General features: G+C 43.6%; 2 protein-coding genes across 2 annotated transcripts; both read right to left on the minus strand.

Annotated features, from left to right (window-relative positions):
• Positions 1–6,273: 6,273 nt before the first annotated feature.
• LOC123059765 (transcription factor bHLH113) lies at positions 6,274–7,946 on the minus strand. The gene is made up of 5 exons (XM_044482249.1): positions 7,292–7,946; positions 7,072–7,173; positions 6,878–6,943; positions 6,705–6,770; positions 6,274–6,574 (listed from the first exon to the last, which is right to left on the minus strand). Exons 1-5 carry the CDS (start codon positions 7,772–7,774, stop codon positions 6,467–6,469), a joined length of 825 nt encoding a protein of 274 aa, XP_044338184.1. The 5' UTR covers positions 7,775–7,946; the 3' UTR covers positions 6,274–6,466.
• Positions 7,947–11,465: 3,519 nt separating this feature from the next.
• On the minus strand, positions 11,466–13,159 carry LOC123059766 (cell division cycle protein 123 homolog). Its single transcript, XM_044482250.1, has one exon. It carries the CDS (start codon positions 13,009–13,011, stop codon positions 11,797–11,799), a length of 1,215 nt encoding a protein of 404 aa, XP_044338185.1. The 5' UTR covers positions 13,012–13,159; the 3' UTR covers positions 11,466–11,796.
• Positions 13,160–21,401: the final 8,242 nt, after the last annotated feature.

Genomic DNA, 21,401 nt, shown 5'->3' on the forward strand with positions numbered 1-21,401 from the left:
GCGCCTGCCGCCTCTGCGGCAAGTCCTACTGCCTCACCACCGCCACCGGTAAGCAAGCCGCAAGCGCACACCCGATGACCCAAACCCAATCTTTTTTTTTACTGAATGAAATCTTCAGAACGCAGCAAGAACACCGTCAGTCTGCGCATTGATTACATGCCCAAATTACTTTAGAACACATTTCCTCCGTATTACTTACTTCCCAAATTACTTGTCTAGATACGGATGTATCCCACACTAAAACATTGTATACAAATCTAAGACAAGTAATTAGGGGCGGAGGGAGTATAAACTTCTTTTCTGAATCGGATGTATGTACTATGTAGACACGTTTCAGCGTGTTTGTTAACTCATTTCAGTGCGTATGTAGTCCATATTCAAATATCCAAAACATCTTATATTTGTGACCGGATCACCGGAGGGAGGAAATACTAACTAACATCCCTTTCACAACGGTTCCAATTGTGATGCAGGCAATCTGGGGAAGCACCTGAACAACCGGCACCCGGGCTACGACCAGCTCGCCGATCACCACCTGCATCTACAGGGCGAAAACCCTGCCCAGAGTGCCATCTCCGGCATGTTTGCCAGGAGCAAGAAGCCGCAGGCCCCGGTGCGAGCTCACCCGCAACCTCAGCCTCAGCCGCAAGCACAGGTTCAGGTTCAGTCTGTTCAGGCTCAGGCGAAAGCGCGGGCCGTCCGCGCTCAGCCCAGCGCGAAGCCGGCGGTCGACGTCGACTACGTCAACTGGTTGCTCCTTCGGTGGCTCATCGGCTCCTCCTTCCCTCCCTCCACCCTCGAGGACAGCTCGTTTGTCGACAGCTGCAGGTATCTGAACCCGGCCGTCAGGCTCTGGCCGAAGGAGAAGGCTCAGGAGATCACCCTGCAGGTGTTCAAGAGCATGAAGGAGGATGTCAAGGCGTCCCTGCAGCGCGTCAGGTCACGGCTGTCCATCTCCCTTGACTTCTGGACTTCCTACGAGCAGATAACGTACCTGTCTGTCAAGTGCCACTGGATCGACGAGAGCTGGGTCTCGCAGAAACTCCTGCTTGACGTGTGCCGGGTTCGGTGCCACTCCACCGGTGCTGACATTCTGCGAGTTCTGTTGGCTGTCTTGCAGGATTTTAACATTGACTTGAAAATCCTTGCTTGCACGCATAATAACAGCCAGCATGCCATCCATGCCTGTGAAGAGCTCAGGCGGGAGCTCGAGTCCCGTAAGCTCCCCTTCTGCTACATCCCCTGTGCCGCAAAGGCACTAGAGGTTATCATAGAAGATGGCCTGCAAAATGTGAAGCCTGTGCTGTCCAAGGCCCGCGAGTTTATCCTCGAGACCAATTCGAACCAGGAGATGATGGTGGATTTTAAGCACTGGACTGAAGTTTACCAGGAAGGCCCATGTAAATTCCCTCTTGATCATTCAGCAAATTGGAACGGCAGTTACAATGTGCTCGACATAGTAAATAAGGTACTGCACAGTCCTTGCCTGCATCTTATTTTCCATCACGGTTGTTACTTCTTTTGTTCACGTTTTTTAATGTTTTTTCTTCAGGCCCCTAATGCGATGGATAACACCATCAAGAAGTTTCAAGACAGTTTTGGTCCGAGGGACTGGGTTCTGAGTGACGAGGAGAAGTCAGTGTTGAATTCATTGCACCCGTACCTTGAGCCATTCTATAAAACTACGACCAACCTTTGTACTTGCAAATTACCAACTGTTGGGCTGGTCTTCTTCTTCATGGACCATGTCTTTGATTTGATCAATGCCTGCCGTGATAGCAGCCACCAGAAATTGTTTGAGAAAATCGCCAGAGACATGTCCAAGACGGCTCGTGACTTCACATCTCAAGCTTACAACATCTACACCTTCACGGCCGCAATTCTTGATCCAAGGATCAAAGGGGAGCTCATCCCTGAAGCCCTCAACTCCGCCAGCAACTTGGAGGACGCAAGGGACCATTTCGTCAGAGACTACAGCAGCATCTTCCAAGCTCCCGGAAATGGCTACAACACCCAACAAGACAACACCGAGGATGGTGGTGCGTTCTCCTTTGCCGAAGAGATTATCCGTAAGCGCCGTCGTGTCAGCATGAGCACTGCCGCTGATGAGCTCACTCAGTATCTTGCGGAGCCCCCCGCACCGATTTCCACTGATGCTCTTGAATGGTGGAGGGGGCACTCCTCCCGTTAGCCACGGCTCTCGTTGATGGCCCGTGACTTTTTGGCAATCCAAGGGACATCGTTGGATCCTGAAGAACTTTTCACAAGCAAAGGGGACAGTATCCACAAGCAGCAGTACTGCCTTCCTCTTAGTAGCATGCAGGCTACAATGTGTATAAAATCATGGATGCAAAGCGGGTATCAGTTCAATTTTCAGTCGACCATTGTTGATTTCGAGAGGTTAATCGAGTCTGCTACTGCTCCTGATGCTGTGAATGGTCCAGAGTCTTCTTGAGGAATAAATGGTCAGAAATTCTGGATCCTAGATTAGTTCGGCGGCATCTGTTTCATGTACCATAGGTTCTCATCATGTAAATAGTTCATCTAAGCTGCAAATGCTGGTTTGTTGTAGTCTCTGCACAAAATCTCATAGTCAGAATTATGGTGAGCAGCCTGTGTTTTCAGAATCATGACATGTAAGAACCTTGGAAGTCATGGTAATCAGGAGCAACAATGCAATTCAGGTTTGTTTCCTGTGAAGATGGCTTAAATGCTTAATACCATAAGGAAGATACATGTCCCTTCATGTGATCAGAGGAGTCCCTTTTCTGCGCTTGACTCTATAATGGTGTAATTCTCTAGGCAGTTCGCTTCAGTTTTTTGTTATCGCAGTATTATTACTTTGCCATTACTACAGAGGATGGCAAAAGTGCTAGAGTTTAGTCCAAAATTACATCAATGGCATTCATTGGTTTCCACTCTAGTGTGCTGCAAAAGAAGATGGGCATCTGATTCTGAAGAAAACAAGAGAAGAAAAGAAATAATGGGCAAGTTATGTGCATTAAATTCATGTGATTTTATTGATTATTTTGTTGTTGCAGAGGAGAGAAAGCAACTTGAAGTTTGCGAGGAAGGTAATGCCGTAATGCTCCTCACGTCTCCTTGGCATCGGTTCAATCAAATTGTTTATGACATAGGGTGCCATGAATTCTCGGTATTGATGGTTTTAAATTTTAAGATTTATGCTCGAAAGTCACATGGGAATGGACTGGGAAATGAGAATAATGCATAAAGTACTAGATGGTGTGCAAGAATCTTTAGATTTTATTCTGCTGGAATGTGACCTCACACAGGACAGACTGCCATGCCCACAGAAACACACACATGACACCTACTCCCTCCGTTCGGAAAAACTTGTCTTAGAAATGGATAAAATGGATGTATCTATAACTAAAACAAGTCTGGATACAACCATTTCTAGGACAAGTGTTTCCGAACGGAGGGAGTATGTTTTAGAACCTCCGAAGCACAATACTGCCAGTAAATATTTTGTGAGTGAAAATGCGTGGGAAACTGCTGGTAAAGTATCTTTTGTGAGGGAAAATGTGTGGGAAACTGCTGGTAAAATATTTCTTGTAATGTCCCTAATTGTTGAGATATGATGCATGAAACATCAATCGTTTCATATTTTCCTAGGGAAACAAAACATCTTGTGAAGCTAAAATCATGGGACAGTGTTGACTTTGCTTCATGGCAACCATGCTTGGATCTTCATTCTGATTTGTTTGGCTTGTGCATTATATTGCATATTGCACCCGTTGTCAACAACTAGAGTAATGGAGTTTTCACATGGCCGAAACCGTGATCTGACCTTGGTTTTGCACGATTGGAACCTAGAAATCTCTGGATCTTAGGACCACATGACATGATCACTGTTTTTCTTTTCTGCATTCAAGGCACCGACCAGTTGCATGATGCAGCATCTCCCTGTATCATTTCCTGCCTTCCTGGCCATCATTATACCGCACTGATTAGGGATTAGCAGCATTTCAACGACATTGTTTATCATAATCGGATCGGTTATCTCGTGATGGATGACGTAAATGACAGTCGGTTCCACATGTCAAGCATCTGATGATGTGTTGTCGTGCACTTATTAGCATTAATAGGTGCGATCGTCAGCTACAATCTCTTTCTTTTATTCAGAAGAAGCATTTTAGAGCACCTAATGCACCCTTGTTTTTTCCCATCTAGCTCTCAAGTTTCTTCATCCAGCATTCTAATTATCTCAGATTTATGTGGTATACAGGATGAATATCATCATTTTTTCTACATCAAATGATCATAATTTTCCTCAAATTCTTACACAAACTTTAGAAAGTGATAATTAACTGCAAGTTTCAGTTTACCATTCTCAACCGCGAGTTTCAGTAGTTTAGAAAGTGACAATTTTCTTGCTTTGTCTTTTTCGGAAAGTTGTACGTATTTTCATACTGCTATTGGATGCTTCCTTCATTTAGTTCTTAACTTTCTACATCGAGCATTTCAGTTATTTCTGACCAGCTTCTAAGAAAAATGCTGTCGTCGGGTCATTTAGAACGCAACAAATGCACAGAAAACAACTCGATTCCGGCATGAATGGGAATTTTTTTCTCTACCTTGTTATTTTGAGTAAAATGCCACTTCTCAACTCCTATTTGCAACTAACTGCTACAATAAAGATGACCCCTTTTTGAGTTTTTCTTCCTCTTTTTACCCCTCTAGTTGTGAATTATTCCAGATATTGTACCATTTTACCAGCCTTCCCCATCCTGACATCTCGAGACCACTTTATCGACACTGGAAATTAGTTATTACTTTCTTAAAATCACATATTGCTCATTTAACACCACCTTGAGGGGCACTTGTTCCAAAAGACTGTATTAATTATAATCTAAAGTATGTAATTTTTCCATGATTAATTAATTAACTTCGTATCGGTAACTAAATTAAGTGGAAGACATTTTTAAAATATATGATAACTGAAATGAAATTGCGAATTCGGGATTCAAGAACATTTAAGGAATCAAAAAGCAACACTATAATCACTCAGTAGAATTAAGAGAATTTCCACATGAGGCTGTTGGGATGGGGGAAACATGTGGAAATAATGCATGACTATGGGTAAAATTAGAAACACAATTTTTAGCCGGGTAACTTTTGACACTTCCAGACAAATAAAGGGGTAAAAAGTGAAATTTAACTCTTACGGTAAATTCTTGCGCGGATTCAACAGTGACCATAGACCACGAGAAACTACAGCTTGTCGCAAACGATGGTGCAATTAGATCAACATTTTTTTACTCAGCAACAATGTCTTTTAGTTGTTGAGGAATTGTCTCCACTCTAGTGAGACATGATGGCATCATCAGCAGCCGCATCCTAAGGAGTTGTCTTGAGCCTCCTCTAATCACGCACTAACTGCAATTAATTCCAGTTGCATTACAAAACTGTTTGACCTGGAGAGAAGAAAACACAAGTAGCCGCACGATCTCCGATGTTTGCGAAAATGTTGGTAGCAGAAAATCTCTATACAAATTCTGTGGCGATTTACTTTGTTAACCAAGATCCCTTTTTGTTTGCGAAAAAGTTAATTAAGATCCCTGACAAATGCTCATTTGTCAATCTCAGATCTAGACCCCGTGAAATAATAAGGTTTGCACGATTCATGGATGGATGGATGCTACTCAGGCCCGCCGCCCAATTGACGCGAAATTGATTTTAACTACTTTCATCTAACTTGTAAAAACTTTGTATCCCTTTGATCTTTGGTTCAAATTAATAAAGTGTGGGGATCCCTAAAAAAAAAAAAAACTACGTTCATCTCAGGAAGGCTCCCTGTTGCCATTTCAGGATTTAGGGTTCCTTTGATTGAAAGGAACTTGGATCCAAACCCCTGAGGTTTAGTTTGGATCCTTGGAATTTCAAAGGGATTTTTTTTAGAGAATGTGAATGAATCCTTAGGGATTCTTTTTCTTTCCTGAGGATTGGTTTGCATTCAAACCACTTTGTACAGTTCATTTGTTTTTCATGTGGTGTCAAATACCCTTTGATCTAAATCCCCATAGCTCAGTTTTCTAGTTCGAAGAACTCAAGATAACAACATTTCAATGAATCCGATCGTGCGTTGTTCTTGTAAATCAAGGAGAGGATCTTATGTTCCCTGCAAAAGAAGAAGAGGGTTTTATGTTTCAATAGAAACAACTTTATTTTCGTTGCACGCGATGGCGGGACCCTGTCTAGGTTTCACTAAGCTGTGTAACATCATGTTCCTCTAAGTTTTATTGGACTAGTTACAGTGATCGGAACTTCAAATCCCGATCACATAAAAAACAAGGAGAATTGATCTAAAAGGAGTGAAACAAAAAACATGATCTGCCATGTATTTTTACAGAGCTTGTGCTCTCTTTTCTGTTCTGATCTTACACGTGCCGCGATCATCTAAAACTTGGGTAAAAAATTCAACATGGATGCATGCATCCATGGCCTAGGGTTGCTGCTGAGAAGACAGGATGGCGTCCAGGGCGGTCTTCACTTGGGAGAGCTCCGGCGCCTTCCCCCCTTGCACCGGCCAGAACTCGTCGGTCGCCAGCACCTGCGCAAACACACCGAATATGCACGAACCGGGTTATAATTCATACATCAGACATGAGACTGCATGTAGTTCATAGAAGTGAATTGGGTCGAAAGAGTAGTCGACGCATTGATAACCGATTGCCGCATACCTTGACTTGCAGCTGCAGGAACTTGACATAGGTGATTGCCTTCTCGAGCATGGTGACCATGTCCACCTACGCGAGTTGGTTTCATTCAGAAAATTAGCAACTAATGACCATGACCAGGTCATTTTTTCACACAAAAACTGTGCTGAGGCATGAGAAGAAATCATGGTACGCACCTTTGTGCCATTGGGGACCAGATCCTGCAGAACTTTGAGCCTCTCGCTGATGCGCTCTCTTCGGACCTAAAGATCCATGATCGATCGAGTAACTTGGATTAGTTCGGCTTCGTCGAAGCAATTTTCTTGCAGTGCAAAGAATCTTGCCACCACAACAATAGGGAGAAATTGATCCATGCTGCCTGTATATGTACCTTTGCAACGACGCTCTGAGGGTCCTTTGTAGGCACAACTTTGGCCTTGCTCTTCCTGCCTCCTCCACACTGCTTCTTCACCGCCGCTTGCGCCTCACCACCCTTCACAGATAAACACAGATCAGATTATTCACTTAAATAGATTTGATGCAAAGTTTGTGTAGGTAACAACATATTCTCATGAATGCATAGAAAAAATTAATCTGATGTAGGTAGTTACCGAGCTCGAGCGCTTCTGCGCAGACTTGGCCGGCTGCTTGATGCTGCTCTCCTGGATTTCTGGGACGACATCGGCCGACCCTGGGTTCATGAACCCAAACTTGGCAGCGCCATGCTGATCGGCCATGGTGTCCATCCAGAGCGCACAGTCATCGTCACCTGTGCTGGAATTATAAGCCAGCTGATGACCGGCACCGCCGGCATGCTCAAAGCTGAGCACCGAAGAAGTGGAGCTGGAGGAGGCGCCGGGCGTCCCACCGGAGGCGTTGTACGCCCAGCTGTAGTAGTCCGCCGCTGCTGACCCGCACCCGCCTTTGAAGTTATCGACGAAGGAGAGCTGGGGGAGGGCGGTGGCGGTGTCGCCCTCCTCATCATCACCGTCGACGACCACGCCGTGGTAGCCGAAGAGCTCGAGGGACATGGAGGAGGGCTCGTCATCGTACATCGCCCGGAGCTCCCGCGTGGTGGCCCGCTTGCACGCCATTGGCTAGCTAGGCAGCTTGCTGCTCTGTGTCACTGTTCCCTACCTAGGTGAGATCGAGCTACTGGTGACGGTGTTCCGGGAAGCTACTACTAGCTAGGGTTCAGGGCAGCTCTTGGCAGCTAGCTAGCTAAGCTCTGTGAATGCATGAGACGTGCAAGCATGCGGCTACTTATATAGAGTGAGCGGTTTCTTAATCGAGTAGGCGCTAGTGTGGAGCTTAATGAGCCAGCAAGGTCTTGAGCTGTCAGTGGAATATAGGGGTCAAGTGCAAAGAGGGAGACAGACAGCAGTGGACCCATGATTAATTCCCTTGTTATGCTCAGCTAAGTAAGGTGATTAAGTAGTACAGTAGAAGTGGAGCTAACCCTAGCCCCTCCCCCCATGTTCCAGTGCCACATAATCTACACTCCTCCACATCCGGGCTCTCTCTTCACGTGGCATTCAAGGCCAAGTTGATGCTGTTTACATTAGTTAAACAAGGTGGTGATGACGTTGTGACAAGCTTGTATTCAATTGAAGGTTAGCATGCATGAAACAAGCTAGCTTGCTGGGGAACTGCAATGCAAATAATTAGCTGGGATGTCATGCTCCCATAAATGCAGCCTCTCAACCTCCATTGCCATGGCTAGCTAAGCTGTAGCTAGCTAGCCCATGTGTAAGGTAGCCAAGCAAAAATATGTGTAGGTTCTTCTAGGGTAGCTTCAATTATTTCCCTGGTATATTGATCAGCCGTACGCCGTACGAGAGTACATATTTCTTCTATATATTTAGGTTACAAAATATTGGTCCGGTTTAGGTACCTGCTAGCAGAGCACCAATAATGGTTACATCCAAAACAAGAAACTATCTCCTACTACTTCCACTGGAAGCAAATTATAGTTTCTTGTGTTCACTGTAATATATATTTTTTGTATGGACACGAACTTCACCTTCATTAACAAACGTGGCTCAAAACTACTGGACCAAATGCAGACATGCAGTAAACTGAGCGGAAGCATCCATCCATGCATGCATATCCTACGCACATGGGAAATCGTTTGTTATTCACACGTACTCCCTCTGTAAACTAATATAAGAGCGTTTAGATCACTATTTTAGTATTCTAAACGCTCTTATATTAGTTTACGGAGGAAGTACCTTAAAAGAATATCTTGTGCCGGGCGATGCGTAGGATAAACACCCCATGGACATCTCACGCGGATCAGGATCTGCCTCCAGCTTCGACGTGCGCTCACGATCGACCCGGTAAATTCCCCCTAATTAATGAGAGCAGTGTGGCCTTTCAAAGCTTCACATGGCCTAGCTAGCAGAGCTCGGCACTGCAAGTGTCACACTTATTGCAGGAGCATAAACAAAGCCCTCCCCCCCGAGTAAACTGATAAACCCTGGACGTGCGACGCACCCACATCGTCTTTCCCTACCAACCCAACCCGACGGAGCTCAGCCCCGTGCACCTCGCTGTAGGAATACATATTGGAAACGACGTACAGTGTACTATAATAAGCCATCTCCGTGACTAGTTGACTAGACAAGGACGTCTACAATTATACATACATGCTAGGGTTCGAGTAAACAAGTACTGCTGCACGCCTATACTATTCCCCGTCGATCAGGCAGATGCATGCTAGGGTTCGAGTAAACAAGTACTGCTGATCCTTCGAGCAGCCAGGCATCTGCAGATCGATATTCTAGTGTTTCTTATCTGAATTATCCCGTCCTTTCTTTCTTATCTGAATTCACTAATGGTTTTCTTTCCTATCTGAATTCTGTAATGGCTGTACAGCTACAGGTTATGATACCAAGGCTAGCTAGCTGCCCCTTTGCCGACCGCGGCACGCGTACCCACCCACCATCTTGTCCCTAAGCAGCTATAGTCAATACTCGCTACTTACTGATGAGTAACGCCAGCATTCCAATGGTGTCCAGGCTATATATACTACTGACAGTAGGATATGCAATGCAACTGAGGTTATTTATATAGACAAGAGTCTTTACCTCGTGGAGCCATCAAAACGCGTCTCCAAGTACGTGTTGCTTCGCAGTTACTTTTATGTAGGTACCCCTGTGGTTCAGGTCCAAGCATGCACTGCAAAACATAACCTGTTCAAGACTTGGATTCAGTAGTAATATGCTCGTGAATAATCGCTAGGCAGCGTTAACTCTACGAACGAGCTCTGAAATTCTTCAGTTATGGGACAGAAATTCAGTGCATCATGCAAGTCATTGATACCAAGTGAATCAGGATTTCAGCCATTGCTGAGACACTGCACCCTCAGCTCCAAGATAGCATTTCTAGTAACGCTTCTTTCACCCTTCAGTTAAAATTGGCACACAGAAGTATATTGCACCCTCGTTAAGCAATAACCATACCAAAACAATCATCATAATTCACTTCAAGGAGAAAATTTATATAACATGGCATCGTCAGAAATTTCAAAAACAAAGACTACATGATACTAGTAAGCTTTGTGTTGCGTACATGACATGCCTACTGGCACTAGATTATAATGGGACCTGTTTGGCCCAATTTAAGCTTTGGCCTTATTAGTTAAATAAGCATAACGAGTTAAGTTAGGACTTCGAACCAAACAGCTAGCTTATCTGGGCTTAACATTAAATAGACATCATCCCTGCCATAACATAGTCAAAGCAAATATGGCCGAATTTAAGCTTTGGCCTATTATTTAAGTAACCTTAACCAGTTAAGTTAGGACTTTGAACCAAACAGCCAGCTTATTCGGGCTTAACGTTAAACAGAACAGCCCTGCCATAATAGATTCAAAGCAAGCAAATGGGCCACAATTAGGGAGCAGCTCATGACTTGTTAGTTTGGTTGCCCAAAATAGCTTCAGACTTATCTATAAGCTATAAGGCAGTTGAGCACCTTACAGGATAAGCTTAGTAGCTCACAGAAATTGTATAGCACAAGCAAGTATACAGCCAACTAAATTACTAGATCTTTAACTGTCTAGTACAGTCACTTGTTTCAGGAATCAAAGAAGTTTATAACAGTACAAAGAGTAAAACATTGTCTTTGCTAGGGACAGATCTTCCAAGAATCAGGCACTTCCCTTGGACCAGTTGAAGTATTGAACACCTAGACGATTTCAAGTTGATGAGAATAAAGTTGGTCATCTACCGCATAATAATGTACTCCCTCCGTCCCAAAATTCTTGTCTTAAATTTGTTTAAATACGAATGTATCTAATACTAAAACATGAGTTGATACATCTGTATTTAGACAAATCTAAGACAAGAATTTTGGGACGGAGGGAGTATTAGACTATATATGTCAGGGCCTCGGGCTATAACCTGGCTATTATTCAATATATCCCTTTTGGCTGGGGTATCAAGGAACTCACATAAATATCTCTTTGGTCCCATACTCACTCACAGGAGTGCCATCAACAACTGGATTTGTGGCAATGTTTGGGGAGAAAGAATGAATGCCAAGTAGGCCCCGAACTGGGTGACGTGTCCGCCTCGTGGCAAATACCAGGGTTAAATTCAGTCAAACGACATTAAGAGTACAGGATCCTAAACCGGACCGTTGCAGAGTTCAAAGTTGAAATGAGAACCGGGGGAGAGTTCAAAGTTAAGACCTTTTTGACCAAAAAATCATCCTATATATCATTGCCTCAATTCTCAGTTGAAATGCCAAAATAAATAGATAGATACAAGCAGGTACATATGAAGCAGCAAAGAAATATAGGGGGTGTATTCATGTTTAAGAGATATAAGAGATCTGCTGCAATTTCAGCCATGGGCCACAAACTTCCACTACAAATACGTTTCTGTAAATATCTGAAGATATAACTGAAATGAAGCAACAAGAGGTAATCCCATACTAGCAACTTAGCATTACAAAGTCCCGGGAAACAGAAAAACAAGTACCATGAGGTTGCATCACAATCTGAAGAAAACTGTTACTTCTAAGTGTTCGACAGATGAAACATTACCAAGAGCCACCACTTCACTTGTTCACCTACTGGAGCACTCGAGCACCTTGCTGTAGGCCGTAACTACGAATCCACACCTAATGATGCCATCTGTCTGTCGAGCTCATTGCCAGCCTTCTTCAGAAACACATCCCAGCCACTGCCATCCCCCCAATCCAGCATATCATACGGAATTGCTGTCATTAACCCTGGCCTCACCGCACCCTGCTGCATCACCACTCGAAACTCCAGCTCGTCCTCTGCTCTCTGCTCCTCCTCAAGCTCCTCCCATGTGAACAGCAGCGGCAGGGTATAGCCGCCCCAAGGATTGAAGTCGATCAGCTTCACCCGACCATCGGCTCTCACATACACATCAAACGTGTAATTCTCTGAAGCAAACTGTGGCTCGATGAATTCTTCGAAGAAATCCTCGATCTTGGGCTGTACCTCAGCGCTCCACCCAGGCAGAGAAGGGTAGTAGGCAGACGGGTCCCTCTGCGACACACCGACCAGCTTCCGCCCCCGCACAAAGCAGCGGAACTCCGACTCGGGGCGGAGGCCTGGGTACCACTTGCGGAGCGCGAGGTAGTACTGGAACCCGTCGTCCACCCAAGTCTCATCATCATCACTGCTTTCTTGCTCAGCATCCTCTTCCGGCGCATCACTCCCACCGCCGCGGGCACCTACCTCGCTGCAGTTCTCACCAGGGTCACTCAGACTACCCTCTGCGGCATTCCGTCGAACACGGTTGGCGCGCACGAAGTCCTGGCAGGAGGGGCGCGCGGAGACGAGGTCGTGGGCGACGCAGTCGGAGGCGCGGAGCAGCATGGCGACCTCGGCGAAGCAGGTGCAGCGGACGGTGCCGTCGGCGGCCATGAAGACGGCGTCCTTGGGCGCGCTCCAGTTGAGCTTGGGGAGCGCGGCCCCGCCGAGGTCGGCGATGGCGGCGTCCACCGCGGCCTCGAGCTCCGGGAACGCGGGCCGGAGCAGGCCCTCGCCCTCGTCGTCGGAGTCGGAGTCGCCGAAGAGGGGGTCGGTGTTGTCGCGGTCGAGGAGGGAGACGGGGTCCGGGAAGTGGCCCTGGAGCGGCGGGAAGGGCGCGCGGCCGGAGGTGAGCGTCGGGAGGACGAAGGGGAGCGGCCCCTGATCGCCCTCGTCGGGGTCGGGGTAGGCGGTCCGGCCGGCGAGGTAGCGGAGGAAGGCAGCCGGGAGCGGGATGATGGCGGTGGGGACCGTGTGGCGCCGGAACGCCGGGTACCACTCCTGGATCTGGCAGCGGAGCAGCTCCTCCAGCAGCATCTCCGCCGGCTCGTCGGCTGCCTCGCTTTGGGCAGGGTTCGGCGGCGTCGGCGGTCCTCGTCGCCGGCGTCGTGCTCGTGGTGAGAAGGCCGGGCTGCGAAAGAGGAGGACTTCAGGAGGGTTGCGTTGGGCCTAACTAGTATGTGCGCCGTTCACAAGCAAGGGTACAGGCCGTTGGCCCATAACTTTAGGACATTTGTACTTTTCTTTCTTTTTCAACTATGAAATTTCATTTCTTCCCTCAAAAAAATAAAAAAAAAATGAAATTTCATTTCAATTAACCACTGTGCCCGGCAATCAAGTCTCGGATAAAGTTAGGAGCAGCGCCCGGCCATACAGCTTGGGACACATGCACCATCTTCGACCCGTGCATCGCTAGAGTATCTGAAAAGTACCTTGCCTTCAGAACTCGCCCGCACAAACTATTCGGGTTTTGGAGCAGCCGCCATCCCTGCTTTGCCAACATTGCCATATTAAAAATATGCAGATCTTTATAGCCCAAACCTCCATCTTTCTTCGGTAAAGTAAGTTTCTCTGCTGACAGCCAATGAATTTTCTTATCATGGTCCTGCTGCGCCCAGAAGTACCTACAAATCATGGCTGTCATCTGTTCACATAGCCCCTTAGTAAAATCAAAAACTGACATCGCGTATGTCGGAATAGCTTGTGCACATGCTTTAATCAGTATCTCTTTCCCAGCCTTGCTCAACATTTTCTCCATCCATTCTTGGATCCGTTTCCACACACGGTCCTTAATATAAGCAAACACTTTGTTCTTGGAGTGACCCACAAACACCGGCAGGCCCAAATATTTTTCATTCCAAGTCTCCTTTTGCAGCCCCATGTTGTTCATCATACCTTTCCTATCTCTTTCTTTCGTGTTCTTGCTGAACATGATTGACGTCTTGTCCGTATTGATTGTCTGCCCCGAACAATCGTCATACAAATTTAGAATATGTTGCAAATGAAGTGTACTTTCCTCTGAGACCTTCAGAAGAATCAATAGTCATCTGCAAACAGTAGATGATTAAAGCTCGCCGCATTTTGAAAAATCTTTACCCCTTCTAGCTGACCATTCATCTCAGCACTATTCAGTAGACATGAGAAAGCCTCGGCGCAAAACAGAAACAAATAGGGGAGATAGGATCACCCCATCGAAGACCCTTACCTAGCGTGATTTCCTCCGTGAGCATGTCATTAACCCTAAATTTGTACTTCACCGTACGACAACATTTCATTATTAAATTAACCCATTCCTCAGAAAACCCCATCTTTGACATCATAGCCTCCAAAAAATCCCACTTAACCCTGTCATAAGCCTTACTCATATCCAACTTCAACGCCACATATCCCACCCCACCATACCTCCTATTCTGCATAAAGTGTGTCGCCTCATAAGCTAGCAAAATATTATCTGTAATCAACCGACCCGGAACGAAAGCACTTTGGTTCGGGGCTATAATCTCGGGCAAAATCATTTTCAATCGATTTGCCAACACTTTTGACACTAGCTTCTATACCACGTTGCACAAACTGATGGGTCTGAGATCCTTCATTCTTTCCGGGTTATTGACCTTTGGGATGAGTACTACACATGTTTCATTCCGCTCCAGTGAACTTTTCTTGTTTATAAACTTCCCCAAAAAAACCTTAAAAAACTTCCCTAGAAAAAACATTCTCCAAAAAAATTCTTACGTTTTTTCAGGAAATTTTTGATCTATCCACCATGCCATGGTAGTACAAAGAACACAGGAACAACACAAAAACTACATCCACATCCGTAGACCACTTAGTGAGGACTGCAAGCACTCACTACCGGGAAAAGGATTATAGGCGGGCTCAAATTACTAGCGGACATGGTCAAGAACTGATACGTATTCGCTGGGTCAGGGACGCCATGTCTGGTTTGGCCAATCCCATGACCTGGCCATGGGCAGCCCGACCCGAAAATCCCGGGCCGGGCTGAGAACAAGTGTGCCAGCGGGCCGAGCTCGGGCCTGGAAACTGAGCCCGACGGGCAGGTCGGTCCGGGCTCAGGCCTGCACAAAACGTGTTTTAAGCCGTAGTTGGGCCGGGCCGACCGGGCCGTGTCAGGCATTCTCAGGCTCGGGCCGATTTGTAGGCCCGATGGCTGGGTTGGGCTGGGCTCGAGCCTGGGTTTTTAGCATCGGGCTTTTTTTTGACCTGGCCCGAAGCCCGGCCCGATTTGTGGTTTGTGATGAATAGAACTTGGCTTTCCCCCTAAAAAATCTATAAATTTTTGAAGTATTCATGCTATATTAACATCTATTATATATGATTTTGGTGCACTTTATGTTATTTCTTGGACTAACCTATTGATCTACCTATGCTAGTTGTTGTTTTCTACATGTTTTTGGTTTTTATAGGTCAAAATAACCCCAACAATTTAATATGATTTTTTCTAAAATATATGTGATTTTTGGGTAAAGGAATCAACACGAGATGGTGCCCAAGGGCCCCACACGGCCAGGGGGTGCTCACCCCCTGGGCGCGCCATGGGCCCGTGTGGCTGCTCCTTAAGTCGGTTGGAGCTCTTCTTTCGTCGCAAGCTGATGACCCACAAGTATAGGGGATCTATCATAGCTTTTCGATAAGTAAGAGTGTCGAACCCAACGAGGAGCAGAAGGAAATGATGATAAGCAGTTTTCAGTAAGGTATTCTCTGCAAGCACTGAAATTATCGGTAACAGATAGTTTTGTGATAAGGTAATTTGTAACGAGTAGCAAGTAATAAAAGTAAATAAGGTGCAGCAAGATGGCCCAATCCTTTTTGTAGCAAAGGACAAGCCTGGACAAACTCTTATATGAAGGAAAGAGCTCCCGAGGACACATGGGAATTATCATCAAGCTAGTTTTCATAACATTCATATGATTCGCGTTCGGTACTTTGATAATTTGATATGTGGGTGGACCGGTGCTTGGGTGTTGTCCTTACTTGGACAAGCATCCCACTTATGATTAACCCCTATTGCAAACATCGGCAACTACAACAAAAGTATTAAGGTAAACCTAACCACAACATGAAACATATGGATCCAAATCAGCCCCTTACGAAGCAACGCATAAACTAGGGTTCAATCTTCTATCACTCTAGCAACCCATCATCTACTTATTACTTCCCAATGCCTCCCTCTTGGCCCAAACAATGGTGAAGTGTCATGTAGTCGATGTTCACATGACACCACTAGAGGGATGACAACATACTTCTCATCAAAATATCGAACGAATACCAAATTCACATGACTACTAATAGCAAGACTTCTCCCATGTCCTCAGGAACAAACGTAACTACTCACAAAGCATATTCAAGTTCATAATCATAGGGGTATTAATATGCATAATGGATCTGAACATATGATCTTCCACCAACTAAACCAACTAGCATCAACTACAAGGAGTAATCAACACTACTAGCAACCCACAGGTACCAATTTGAGGTTTGGATACAAAGATTGGATACAAGAGATGAACTAGGGTTTAAGATGAGATGGTGCTGGTGAAGATGTTGACGGAGATTGACCCCCTCCCGACGAGACGATCGTTGGTGATGACCATGGTGATGATTTCCCCCTCCGGGGGGAAGTTTCCCCGGCAGAACAGCTCTACCGGAGCCCTAGATTGGTTTCGCCAAGGTTCCGCCTCGTGGCAGCGGAGTTTCTTCTCCAAAGCTTGCTTATGATTTTTTTCCTCGACGAAAGACCTCATATAGCAGAAGATGGGTATCGGAGGGTCACCAGGGGGCCCACGAGGCAGGGGGCGCGCCCCCCACCCTCGTGCCAGGGTGTGGCCCCTCTGGAACTTTCTTCGCTCAATATTTTTTATATATTCTGGAAATAACTTCCGTGAAGTTTCAGGACTTTTGGAGCTGTGAAGAATAGATCTCTAATATTTGCTCATTTTCCAGCCCAAAATCCCAGCTGCCGGCATTCTCCCTCTTCTTGTAAACCTTGTAAAATAAGAGAGAATAGGCATAAGTATTGTGACATAATGTGTAATAACAGCACATAGTGCAATAAATATCGATATAAAAGCATGATGCAAAATGAACGTATCACAAGCAAGCTAATTTTATGAAAAAACCTCAAAATTCTAGCCTAATCGGAGTTACGAGTCTTTGGATATTTAATTACGGTGTTCGGCCAGAAAAAAGACCAAAAAAATAGAGAAACGGAGAGAGAAGAGATCTAATCATTCATTGTTCCATGATTAATTTTTATTACGTTAGTAATTGCAAATCAATCCATGGTCATTTTTTCACTTCCTTGATTTTGTTGTTCCACTTGTAGTCGGTGAATTGTTCCATAATGACTTTCTTCTATTTCCCTTTTTCATCCAATAGTGGGCGATGATTATTCTGTGATGGTTTTTTTGTTTCACTTTTTGCATCCTCTAGTTATCCTTGTTGATGATTAATTTTTAATTATCTGTTCACTCGTAGTCAGTGGCGGAGCTACTTGGGGGCCAAACTGGGCCATGGCCCCCCAGCTCATAGAAAAACATGCACATATGCATTTATATTTGGTCTAATTTTCAACTAAAATCAGCCTAAAGCAATCATGTTTGCCCCCCCCCCTTCAGCCCATGCCCCCCCATAATTTCATCTCAAGCCCCGCCATTGCTCGTAGTTGTGAGTTGTGTTTTTACTGTTAGAACTGGATAGGTTCTAAGCGGTATTTTTAGAATGGGTACATAGCTTAGTTAGATTACACTACTTCCTCCGATCCATATTAGTTATTGCTGATTTAGTATAACTCTGCACTAAATCAGCAATAATTAATATGGATCGGACGGAGTAACATTTACAGATAATAAAGCGAGCACTAGTACAATTACGAAGTTTAAATTATGAATACTCATGCATATAATGAACTGCATTCTTTTGATATATGGTATACATCATGGATGTGTTGGCAGCTAACTATCCCCTCCCTAACCAAGCGAGAGCGGACCGAAGACGATATTGGAGGTCAAACTACTAGTTGTCACTTCGTACAATCTAGAATCATCTATTGACTTTAACTTAGGCTTGGTAGCCTTGTTCTCTAGAATCCTCCACCGAGTTATTTGCTAGATTCATAAAATCTAGAAGACTCGAGTTTTGTAGTCTTGTAGATATTCAATGCGACTCTGAAAAGCAACACATACAAACACTTAGTGTGCTAATAATGGTTTGCTTAGAGTATAATGAAATCCAATGTAAGGGGGGAGTTTCTAAACTACTCACTCCGCCCCATATTAGTTGTCGCTCAAATGGATGTATGGGATACATCCATTTTAGCAACAACTAATATGGGACGAAGGGGGTATATTTTTGGCGACAAACTATAATAAAATTTAGCAATAAAAACATATTTGTAATGAAAAACATTGGAATATTTCAAAAATATGTACATAAATATGCATTATCGTCTTTACATTGTTAATTATACTAAATGTACCAAAAACGGTATCTTAAGTTATTATGTAAAATAATGTATGTCATTTACAAAGATCATAATATGAGTTACGATGAAGTAAAAAAAATCAGTATAAACATAAGAAAGGTGAATTATAACTTAAGAGAAAAAGGCGAAGTAGAGAACGCACATCATATTTATTCCTTAAAAGTTCATATCATACATATATATGATGAGCTATCTCAACTCCAGAAAAAAAATCCATTACAAAAGAGCGCACCTTGCTTTTAGCCTTCATTGATTATTTTTATGAAAAAACCTCATAATTATCATTTGTGTGTCAGTGTTGATATCACTAGACCATAGTGGCGCGCATTGCCGCGCCCGTCTATTTTGGCAATAAAATGATATTCAGTTTTATTAATGTATATGCAGAGGCGCTGAATATGAAGGTGAAATTTTCATTAAGCTACTTCTTTGTCAGTAAAAAAAAATGTGTTTTGTTGCTGTGCCCCAAGAACAAACGGTGAAAAATATTGAAAAAAAAATTTGAACAGTATAATGGCACGACATCACTGTTAGGGAAATTATTTAGATTCAAAACCGATCCGCCGACATGCAATTTTTTTAGTAACAAATAATGATGATGTTTCATTGAACCATCTCAAAATAAGAATTCCGATAAAATTATCTCCTTCACTTGTGAACCCATGTACATACATGAATTTTTTAGCATTTTCAGTAGTAGTACACCGTGTAAATTGTGTCCGCGACTATTTAGAAATTTAATTGCAGAACGGTGCTTGTTTTGCCCTCTTTTTCGCTGTATCAACATAACTCTTAAGCAAAAAGTACATCATGGAATTTATCTTATTTTCCTATGTAAATTAGCAAGCTCTTTTAGTCTGATTAGTCAAACTGAGGACATCATCAAGTTGTAAGTGTTGAAGTATCTAAGCAGAAAAAAACATAAAGGACAATAATATCACGTAATAGCATGCTGATCTGAAACAGAATGTGCCGCCTTGTAACACCATGTCAATATTGCATGTCTTCCTCAAAATGATAATGCATCATATAATTTATACATGCAATCCACTGGTGCTACCAGATCTAAATAACTTCACCTTGTATTGAGCTAATTTGAAAGCGGTAGAGGTCCAAGAAGGTGTAACGCGCTCGCCTCATTCTTTTAGGGGAGAAGCCCTCGCCTCGTACCTGCTGCTTTGCCTAGCCGCAATGCGTGCGTATATGCAGTGGATGATTCCCTTTTTTTACTTGCGATGAAGCGACGGAAAGAAATTGGATAACACGGGCCCAGCAGGCCCAAACAACAGTAGATCGCTGATTTTGTTGCGGGAGCATCGTCCCAATCCGTTTAGCGCTCCTAGCAGAGTGGAAGGTGCATCCAACGGCCAAAAACGCCTAAAACTGTAGATCCGATGGTTGAGATGCTAATAGCCTGAGAGGGCTGGAAAAGTGCTCGATTATAATGTATCTAAATATTGTAGCAATAATTATTTTTCCAATAAGGTTCCAAATATTGCTATTAACATAATTTTACTACAAAGTGATTGATAGCTATGCAGTTTGCATGATTATCATGCTTATTTATTACCCTCTGTTTTTATTTACTACATATTAGTTTTTTCTTAAATCAAACTTTTTATCTACGACCAAGTTTATATATTTTTTATTAACATCTCTAATACCAAATTAAGATCATTGGGTTCATTATTGAATATATCTTCACATCATATACATTTTTATTATAAACTAGCAAAAGAGCCCGTGCGTAGCAACGGGAGAGAAAACATAACACACGCTCTTAACTCAACAACCATCACTCAAGACCACAATAGGTCAATCTCCTTTATTTTTGCGAGGCATCATATTTGTGTTGCCGCTTATGCTCCTTCTCACCCTCGTCGGCGATGGCCTCGGTGGTCACACAAAACAACAAAAAATGTGTGTTAAATATGGTTAATCCTAAGACGTCTCTCTCTCCCTCTCTCCTCCCTCTCCTTCTCCCTCCCTCCCCCCCTCTCTCTCTCTCACTGTCGCGATGAGAAATCTGTTGTTTTCCTCTGCGACATTTTTCAGAGGTATGCATGTGTAGTTATTGATATTTTCTTTTCCGTATATGGTTATAGTGGGTGTTTATTTGCAATCTGGATCACCGCCGGTATGAAAAAAACGAATCTTGCGCTATAAATTATAATTTTGCTTCCATAACAATATTTTAAAAATATTTAACATGTAAAATTAACTTCATATTTAGATTCCACACATTTTTCTAATAAAATTTCATACATAATATGTTAAAATTAAAGTTACGGTTTAAAAGATACAGATAATTTAGAAAATCATTTGGTTTGACTAAATATATTCCAAAATAATATTTAGAAATACTTAATAGGTAAAAATAATCTTATCTTCATATTCTACATATTTTTCTAATCAAATTTCATATATAACACGTTCAAATCGGAGTTACGGTTTAAACGATATGGATGATTTTAAAAATCATTTGTTTGATTTAAATATGATCCACGGATGAATTACCTAAAACATTAGGTTTTTTTCGAAAAATGTAAAATAACGGTTCGGATGTGACTTAAATCCGGACGGCGGGTTGATTTCAAGAAAAGACAAGGACTTTTGTGTAAAATACGAATATAACGATTCGTTTTAACTTAAAACAGGACTGCAGGTTGAATTCTCTGAAATAGAGAGACTTTTCTGAAAATGCCATGACGGATGAAAGAAACCCAATTTGCTTTATTATTATTATTATTATTATTATTATTATTATTATTATTATTAGGTATAAAGAGCCCGTGCGTTGCAACGGGAGAGAAAACATAACACACGCTCTTAACTCAACAATCATCACTCAAGACCACAATAGGTCCATCTCCTTTATTTTTGCAAGGCATCATATTTGTGTTGCCGCTTATCCTCCTTCTCACCC

This window comes from Triticum aestivum, chromosome 3A, assembly GCF_018294505.1.
Source record: "Triticum aestivum cultivar Chinese Spring chromosome 3A, IWGSC CS RefSeq v2.1, whole genome shotgun sequence".
Classification (NCBI taxonomy): Eukaryota; Viridiplantae; Streptophyta; class Magnoliopsida; order Poales; family Poaceae; genus Triticum; species Triticum aestivum.